The sequence below is a fragment of the Lolium rigidum genome, chromosome 4 (assembly GCF_022539505.1).
Source record: "Lolium rigidum isolate FL_2022 chromosome 4, APGP_CSIRO_Lrig_0.1, whole genome shotgun sequence".
NCBI classification, from domain to species: Eukaryota; Viridiplantae; Streptophyta; class Magnoliopsida; order Poales; family Poaceae; genus Lolium; species Lolium rigidum.
In genome coordinates this window covers 96,444,301-96,454,318 of record NC_061511.1, presented here as the reverse complement: position 1 = coordinate 96,454,318, position 10,018 = coordinate 96,444,301, and the positions used below count along the sequence as shown (strand labels likewise).

The following is a 10,018-nucleotide window of genomic DNA, read 5'->3' as shown; positions in this document are numbered from 1 at the left end:
CGCGCGCGGCCAAGCGGCCACTTCGATGCCGAGATCCGCTCCGGCGAGGAGCGCATCCGCCTCGGCACGTTCGAGATGGCGCACGAGGCGGCGTGCGCCTACGATGCCGTCGCCTGGCGCCTCGGTCGCTCCCGCCGCACAATGAATTTCCATGATGTGTGGACGAGGGAGCAGGCGGAGGCGCTCGCGCCGCCGTCGCCGGCTGTCACGCGCGAGCAGCAGCGGCGCCAGCGCGAGCTCGAGCAGTGGCTCGTCATCGCGGAGCGCGACGAGCGCCTCCGCCTCGAGTGGGCGCGGCAGTTCCCGGAGGACGTCGCCGCGATGAAGGCGTTCTACGCGCAGATGGAGGAGGAGAAGGCGGCGGCGGCGAAGAAGAAGACGGACCGCGACCAGCCTCGGCGGCGAGGAAGGCGGAGAAGGCCGCGAGGAAGGCGGAGGAGAAGAAAAACGACGCCGGGCTGTCGGCGATCGTCCTCTCCTCCTCCTCCTCCTCCTCCTCCTCCTCCTCCTCCTCCTCCTCCTCCTCCTCCTCCTCCTCCTCCTCCTCCTCCTTCGAGTGGACATCCACTCCGGTGTTCGACACCACCCACTCGTCGGACTTCGACTGGGACTCGGAGTAGATTAGGGTAGTTTTCAAATAAATGTCGTTGTACCGTCAAATTTTCTAATATATTTCGTATTTTCAGTTAATTTTTCGTGTTTTATTTGATCTATTTCGTATAAAAAATGATCGAAATAGATGTTTGCGCCGCGCTGCGCGCTGCATAATACAGCGTCTGGGGAAGGAACATTTTACGCGCCAGAGCACGCGTTGTATAATACAGCGTCCAGCGGGGGGAAATTAGAGCAGCGCGCGGCAAACGTTTACAGCGCAGTCGCAGCGACCTATAGTGCACCAATTTTTAGTGCGCCTGTTGGAGATGCTCTTATCCTAGCTACAAAACGGAGAAACGAGGTCCCCCTCCCCTCCTGGCGGCAAGGAAGGAGAGGGAACCAAAGCAGGATAGTGTGCGTACCTTCTAATAATCAATCATGTCCAACATGCTAGACCTACAAAATTGTATTAATAATTATGTTTTGGTTATTCTGAGATCGTAAATATCCATCTCCACATGCTAGACCATATGCCAATCTTAACAACTTATTTCTAAAAATTGCGCTTTTGCAGATCATGGACAATATTGAAATAGATGTCGATGTTCCAAAAGAAGCCACCTCCGTAGGCCCTAAGGCTATCGTAATGGAAGGGGGCCTTGATTCAAAGACTTCTACCAATCCAAATGAGGTTCATACATAAATAATCATTGCACGACATAATTAATAAGCCAAAAAACGAACATAAAGATTATTCCAAAAGGTACTTTTCCGCTCAGCTTATCCTCCTTTCCTTTTTGCTAGATAATGTTTTACCTAATTAATCGGGCACACCTACATATATCATGGCAGCATATGTTTGCACCACCGAACATTTTGCTCTTGTTGAATCGATCATGTCCGCAACTAGAAATACCAAGTTGTGGACATAGGTGATGCCTTGCTGACTAATGATAATTTAGAATGTCTTACATGCGACGATGGATTCTTATCCAACCATAGTCAACAATGGACCACTATTTTACACATTAATGTCTAAATTTTTCGTAATTTAAATGTATTTACGTGTCCAATTATAGATGATAAATACGTATATATATTGTATGTGGTCATGTGCAAGAATGAGTGTGAAGCTCCAAACCTTATCCACTAGGGTTAACTCTAAAGCAAATTCAAGACATACTCAGGATGGACCAGCCTATGGACAAGCATAATTTCAACATGGTTGTGCACGTAGTGGCATGCGGCAAGATACAATTATTGATAGAGCCTCATGTGCACAACATGGACTGATTTTGTGTAAGTTATTATACTCACATGGTTATTGTCACTGCCATGGTTTTCAACTTTATTTCTTATATTTCAGTCAGCGATGCTCGATGGTACATGGCATCAAGTTGGCACACAAAACCAAATATTAATAAGTTGGCAACACTTTTGCATAGTTGATCTAAGATAGACAATAATATCTGATCGTGCAAGGTCCCTTGTCCATTCTTACCATGATTTATGTATTTTAGTGGTCACCATTTGCAGATTTATTTGCCACACGTATTAGTTGGGGACTTCATCTTGTTCACCATCGACAAACATGAGCGTCGTGTATCTATTTTGGACCCCTTTTCTGAACTTCTATCAAAACAGAGGTACAATTAAAATTACAAAGGTACTCGTTGTATCTAAATTACGCTCTTGAAATAGCACAAACTGGATGGATATCTGATATTTATTTTTGGCCACAGAAATACCCTCACAGTATTTCAATACCAACAAGCCCCAACATGTGATTTGTGTGGTTATCATTATAATACATTTATTTTATTATTGTTCTAATGACTAAGATAATAATATTTTTCATTTATTTGCAGAAATTTGTCTGTGGTTAGTTAGTACTATTTACTTTTATGCTTTTATAGGATGGTAAAAGATGTGTTCATCCAATTTGCACTGTGAGTACCTTATATTCACATTCTTATATTTTTATGAAAATAAAATTGCATGCTAACTCGATAGATTACTTGTGCAGGATGGTTACGAGTTGAGAAAGAATTTTTTTGATACACATACTCAAGTACCTTGCAAATGAAGTTGAAGACAACATTCCTAATGTTGTGTGAGCATATCTTAGTCGCACCACGGGCGCATGGCTTTAATAAATAATATAGGTAGTAATGTGGTGGTCGTTGCATTTTATACTCATTACACTGAATTATGTGATGAAACCTTAAGATATTTTAAATATTATGTGATTATTTTTTATGTACTTAAATGTTTACGTGTGTTATCTACACGTATAATATGTGTAACACTATGCATAAAGTAGGGAGTCATGTAATATTTTTACACGAGGCATAAGGTAGGGAACCGTGGCGAAGCACGGGCATTCAACTAGTTATATACAAATTTAGAAATAATTAATTCCTTCTATTTGAGCAGCCACATGCAAAATTATTGAGCTATTTTATCCTAACAAACATACCTTAATATTAACATTTTTCTACAAGTTTCCGCAGCAAAGCGTGGGATATCATCTAGTCTAAAAATTTAATCTTTCTTTTTGATGTCCAAATGCTGACGATGCACTTTGTTTCTAGAAAAGCTGTTTTTTTGGACGTTGTTGCATAAGGCTGGTCATAGTGCATAGTATCATATACTAGTATCATGCATATGATACTTGTCTATGATACTATCTCTATAGTGGGTGGTATTATAGAGTAGTATCATAAACTTCTAAATTTATTGTTTTGTAGAATCTCAATGTAAATCTATGTACAAGATTAATTTGGCATTTACTTTTCTCGTAACGTGCGTTATGATACAATATCTACCTATGTTACTCTAATCCTATCTCTTCTCCTTAATTGCATGCCACATCATCATTTTTGTGGGCCTAGTATGCATGATACTACCTATGATACTGGCACTATGGCCAGCCTAAGCGGTATTGCCTTTGGTTCTAGCCATCGGGCATGTCACTTCTTCTAGTAATAGATGCAATCGGTTTTTTTTCCTTCCGAGTGAGACTCTGGTCATACTTTCAGAACCGTAGTATTAAAATATCATGTATAGTTGAATTCTAAGTACTACCTCCATTTCAAGGAATAAGGCGTCCTCGTTTTACGAGCTTTTTGTTTGACCAAAAATTACTTCAAATAGATAAAAATTATTTGTATAAAATTAATATCATTAAAAAGTGCTTTTCAATACGAATCCAACGATACTAATTACATATAATATAATCAAGATTTTGTTGCTCAATTTTTATGGTCAAAGTTCGTCTTGGAATGCGCGTGCGCCTTATTCCTTGAAACGGAGGTAGTATACTACCTCCGTCTCAAGGAATAAGGCGCACACGTATTTTAAGATGAACTTTGATCATACAAATTGAGCAACAAAATTTTGGTTATATTATACGTATGTAATTAGTATCATTGGATTCGTATTGAAAAGCACTTTCTAATGATATTCATTTTATACAAATAATCTTTATATATTTGAAGTAATACTTAGTCAAACAAAAAACACGTAAAACGAGGGCGCCTTATTCCTTGAATCGAAGGTAGTATTACTGAAATCTACAACGTTTGACTTAGAAAAACAGAAAAATTGTAACATGAGGTTTGAGTGGATGAAAATTTACTCCAAAACATAGTACAACGTAATCTTAAAAATTGTATGCTTTCCTAGGGATATTATTTCTACAAATAAAACGGTGCACATAAGGGAACAAAAGAAACCTAGTATTCAAAACTCATATGGAATTCCTTTAAATCAAGCTCCCCTCCATAATTTGCTCAAACTTTTTCACCCTTGGGTGCCAAACTCGCACGAGCTCGTCCCCGCCGCCGGCTCCGGCAACCTCCCACCTCACTCCACTGCGACCGCCTTAAATGGCTCTCCGCCGCCTCGCCCGCGTGCCGGCATCCTCCTCCTCCTTCCTCCGGTCCTTCTCTGCCGTTGCTCCACCCTCGGGGGACACCTCGTCGGCGCCCCCGTCCAACCTCGCCCACCACCTGCTCGACGAATTCGCTCGCCCGCGCGCCTCCCGCGACGCGGACCGCCTCCGCCGCCTCGCCGCCCACCTCACCGCTCCGGCTGTCGAGTCCGTCCTCGTGCGCCTCCCCTCCTGGCGCCACGCGCTAGACTTCTTCAGCTGGGCCGACGAGCAGCCGGGCTTCCGCCACTCCTGCTACTCGCTCAACGCCATGGCCTCACGCCTGCCGCGCCACCAATCCGCTCACCTTCAACGCCTCGCCACTAGAGCGCTCGCCGCGGGCTGCTCCATGACGCCCGGCGCGCTGGGGTTCCTTCTCCGCTGCCTCGGTGCCGCCGGACTTCCTGACACCGCCGCGCTCGTCTTTGACGGTGCGAGGGTGCACCTCGGCTGCGCGCCCAACTCGTACACCTTCAACTGCCTTCTTGACGCCCTGGCCAAGGCAGGCCGTGCGGACGATGCGGAGGCAAGGCTCCGGGAGATGGTGGCGACGTGTGGTGAGGCAAGTGTTGATAAGTACACGCTCACCTCGCTCCTGCAGTGCTACTGCAATGCAGGTCGTCCAGATGGCGCCGATGGCGTGTTCCAGAGGATGAGCCAGTGTGGTTGGGTGGACGAGCGTGTGCTCACGATGCTGGCGGTGTCTTTCAGCAAGTGGGGAAAAGTGGACGGGGCGGTCGAGCTGCTGGGGAGGATGGAGGCACTGGGGATGAGGCCAAGTGAGAAGACATTGAGCGTGCTTGTCCATGGGTTTGTAAAGCAGCGCAGGGTCGATAAAGCCATTGAAATGTTTGACAAGATGGCCGTTTATGGGTTTGTTGCCGATTTGTCGATGTACAGTGTGTTAATTGAGGGTCTCTGCAAGGACAAAGAAACAGGAAAAGCACTAAAATTATTTGAGGACATGAAGGGCAGTGAGGTTGCTCCTGATGTCCGCTTGCTCAAGAAGATGGTTGAGGCATTCTGCGATGAAGGAGATTTTGCCATTGTTGGCCCGTTTATCAATGAAAATGCTGCGCAGTTGAAGCCTAGCGGTGTTATCGCACTGTACAATGTGCTATTAGAAGGACTTGTTAACCACGGGCAGGTAGAAGCAGCTTATCAGTTGCTCACCTCAATGATATGTGGTGTTCAGGAGATTAGTGAAGGTTTGACTGCTGGTGCACATGTGGTTGATACTGGTCAGGTTGTTAAGCCAAACTCCGATTCCTTCAACATTGTTGTGTGTGGCCTTTGTAAGGTTAAGAAGCTGGATGATGCCTTAGCTCTTATAAAGGACATGGTTAGCTTTGGCTGCAAGGGAAAGCTATTGATGTTTAATGATTTGATCTATGAGTTGTGCAATTTAGATAGGTTAGATGAAGGATACGAATTGCTTAACCAAATGAAGGATCTTCATGTGATACCCTCGGAGTTCACATACAATTCGTTATTTTATGGCATTTGCAGGAGAAAAGATCCAAATGGTGCTCTTGATTTACTGAGGGAGATGCGCACAAATGGACATAAACCATGGATAAAGAACTGCACAGAGATGGTGCAACAACTTTGCTTCAGTGGCAGGATAACAGAAGCCCTTGAATTTCTAGAACAAATGCTCAAAATGGGTTTTCTTCCTGACATAGTGACATACTCCGCTGCCATGAATGGACTGTGTAAAGCCGGTGAGGTGGACAATGCGTTAGGGATCTTCCGTGACATTTCTGCCAAATATTATCTTCCTGATGTGGTAGCACATAATATCTTGATAAATGGGTTTCGTATATCAGGTAAATTGAATGAGGCACAAGAAATTATGGAGGAGATGTTGGAGAAGGGCCTGTTTCCTTCTATTGTTACCTACAACCTTATGATTGATGTTTGGTGCAAGTCTGGAAATATTGAAAAAGCCGTTGATTGCTTAAATAAAATGGTTGATGAAGAAGAGTCACCAACAGTAGTTACATATACAAGCTTGATAGATGGACTCTGTACTGCTGGAAGACCTGACGAAGCCATTGGTTTGTGGCACAAAATGAGTGATAAGGGTTGTGCTCCAAATAAGATAGCCTATAGCGCTTTTGTAAATGGATTGTGCAAGTGTGGTCGAGTAGAGACTGCACTGACCTACTATGATGAGATGATGACGAAAGGTTTTGAGTTAGATACCTTTTCCTCCTTATATTTTATAAATGGTTTGATATCAAATGGAAATGCCACTAAAGGATGTGAGCTTTTGAAAGAGATTCTCCAAAAAGACATGACACACAGTGATGATTTGAAGATGGTAGGACTAGTAAATAAAGCAGTTGAAGAGCTTTCTAAAGATGGAAGAACTTCTCCAGATATCAGCATACTTGTAGAGAAAGGTTTAATTTCAAGGGCTCAAATTATGCACAAGAAAGATGAAAACAACTGACATCTGGTGCTGGCATGAGTTTTGGATGAGCCATGGTGTCAGCTCTATGGTGCCAAGTTATGCAGATTGTTCATTGCTTCGATCTACATGCCTTTTTGTGCATTGAACTACTTTCTGTTGGAAGATTTTTCTTCAAGGTATGATATGGAAGACATTTCTCAGGGGCCACTTCCCTCTATATCAGCATGGCAAATATTTCTCTTGTCAAAATTACGACATGATTTTTACCGTGTATCATATATCCTCTGTGTTAGTTGTTGGGGGTTGGGGGCTTAACGTAAACATAACCAAATTAGTATAGTTTTCAGTAGGTGTCCTCATGGTTGTGCTACTGAAGTGGATGGATACCTTTTGGTTGTACTGGGTGCAGTTTAGATATCCTGGTTAGGCACAGTCGTTTCCAAGACTTCATTTCTTCAGTCAAATACCATATGAAAATGTAGAAGTAAATATGAAATGGTTAACTCCTTCCACAATCTGGTAATTGTTTAGACTGGACCTTTGTTTCTAGATAAGATCCCTGGTGACATGTCCAGCCAGCCCTTGCTACATGGAGCCATACCCTCCGTCTCCAGATGACCCTTGCTTCATGGATCTTTACCGAATTAGCGTGTTACATTACCATTCTTCAATCCTTGTTAAAAATTATATGCATTCTACTTTCTCTTAATCAGTATTCGAATATTCGTGGGTGACAGAATGTAAACCAGAACCATGGTACCATTAAATTTAGTGCATGATATCTCATACGGCCATACCAAGTTGTTTCTTATGGATCTACTGGCTAGATTATCTCTTACTTAGTTATGCACAGTTTTGTACATGAATAAAGTACAGACTGAAGATGAATCTAATGAGTGTACGTCTAAATCTCATCTTAGCCTCCATCATAGTATCAGACTCTTTCCTGTCATAATCTCTTATCTGTCTCAAGCTTCTGATGCCCATCCTCCTCCCAACCATGAACACCACCTCCTCTCCAAGCTTGGTTCCCCTTCAGAGCTTGGCACCCAAGTCGTCATCAACACCATTCCCTCCCAGATCCAGCTCATCACTATCAAGGCTCACATATCCGTTTTTCTTGACCTTCATAAGTCCAACTATGGCCAGTGGAGTCAGTCAATTCCAAATGTTGTCTTCGGCAAGTTTGCTCTCACCAACCACATTGACTGCTCCCAGACAGCGCTTAGCGACTCTAACCGGGTACAAAGCAATCTCTCCATCGACTTGTGGTTCTACACCATGGTATGACAAGAACCTCAAGATCAGGTTCAGCATCAACGACATGGAGAAACATATGATGCAGTGGCAGAGCCATGATTTGTAACCTTCTGTGTAAGTTATAACTAAATAACATGGAGACGTTCTGACCTCTTGCAAATAAAACATGGGATTAGTTGACTCCAGACCTTGTTTGTGTATTAACGAACCAACTTTTGCGCGGGGGGGGGGGGTGGCGGTTGAAAAACCAGTGGGTTCAAAATGGTATTTTTCACTGGAGACACTGCTATATGGAATATACAAATGTTCTGGTTTAGTGTACTTCACTTTACGTTTCCAATCATAATCGTAAGCTACCGACCGACCAAATTTTGGTAATATCCAGTTCAAAGTTCCAATTGAAAACTTCCAGGATCTAAAACCATTTGAGTTTTCACCGTTGACAGTCGGAAACCAGCACTTTCCCCCAGTAATAAAATAGTTTTACACCGAGGAGTAGAATCAAATACTGGATTTTTTTTTCTTTGTGCTAGAAGCGGGTACGTCTTTAGATTTTGCAGGCTTGTGTGTAGTTGAATGTAACATTATAGTTTCTATTTCTTTGATGCAACTTCGAGTTAGGCACATACACCAAACAAATGCTGTTCTGTACATGACTTTTGGCATTGTTAAGTTCTCAATTTGGATGCGCTTGTGTTAGGAACCTGGAAGGTTATAAGAGCCAGAAGAGTGCTCATTTTATTGTTTAGTCTTTTTACAGTAAACACTATGTACTGCTGCAAGATAAAATTAACTGTCTATCTTATATTCCTTTCATGTGATTCAGGATCTTTCTTGAAGTAACAATGGGCTATGGTTTCAGATGGTGGGTTTTCTGATATTTTGGACTAGAAATATTTCATGATGAGTGAACGCATGCACATAAAAGTCCTCAATCTCAAACTGTTTGAATACTATTTTATGACTCCAAGTGTGCTCACTTGATGGTGTCTGCATGGAGTCGGAGGGAATGTTTGTGTTTCGTGGGCTGATCATACGTCCACCATATAGTGATTGTGGGGGATCGACATGTACCAACTACAGTTGCCAGGAGCAGAAGTATCAAATGTTCCTTTGACCATCGTTGTAGGAACAGCGACAGCGGAATCTGATGTAAGTGGATTGTTTCTTAAGCAGTTAATATCAACACGGTTAAATCATTTCTTAGTAAAAATCTACATGCCAGTCTGATTCTCTGACAAATAGTCAAATAGATGAGCTGGAAGATGATGCAATGAAAATTGATGCTATCCATGTAAACTTGCAGGAGACTTGCCCTTTGAAGATAACTTCTACTGTATGCTGCTAAAATGATTTATAAAAGAGAGGGTAAATATTGCCGATATAGCAAATCCACAGTTTCACAGTTATCACCGTACAGAGAAGAATATACCTCTGATCCCTGAGTAGCAGTTGCTTTATTTATAAAACAGGGCGAAAGCCTATTTGGAGGAGGAGGAGGATCCCTGAGTAGCAGAATACACAGTTCTCACCATGTATCCCCAAATTTACATAATGAGATTGGTAATAAAGACTGTTCCATTTACTACCCCTTTTTCATCATATAATGCATATATGTTCACACACAAAAATTCTTTATTTGCCATTTCAGTAAAACTAGGATTTTTGGCTTATTTAACCAACATCATAGGTGGCATGATTTAGAACAGTTTATAACTACCCTTGTTGCTTGTACCATTAGGATTTTGGTATTTTTGTTAGCAACAAACAGGTCCTGACCTTTTGTTAGGTTCACCTATTTCTTGGTTTAC

General features: G+C 42.5%; 1 protein-coding gene across 1 annotated transcript; it reads left to right on the top strand.

The window, feature by feature from the left end:
- Nucleotides 1-4,484: 4,484 nt before the first annotated feature.
- LOC124647370 (putative pentatricopeptide repeat-containing protein At5g08310, mitochondrial) lies at nucleotides 4,485-9,733 on the top strand. Its single transcript, XM_047187326.1, has 3 exons — nucleotides 4,485-7,123; nucleotides 9,034-9,359; nucleotides 9,514-9,733. Exon 1 carries the CDS (start codon nucleotides 4,485-4,487, stop codon nucleotides 6,984-6,986), a length of 2,502 nt encoding a protein of 833 aa, XP_047043282.1. The 3' UTR covers nucleotides 6,987-7,123; nucleotides 9,034-9,359; nucleotides 9,514-9,733.
- The last annotated feature ends 285 nt before the right edge of the window (nucleotides 9,734-10,018 follow it).

Bases quoted from the DNA above. Each gene is read 5' to 3' on its own strand.
- LOC124647370 (XM_047187326.1), top strand. From the start codon at position 4,485: ATGGCTCTCCGCCGCCTCGCCCGCGTGCCGGCATCCTCCTCCTCCTTC.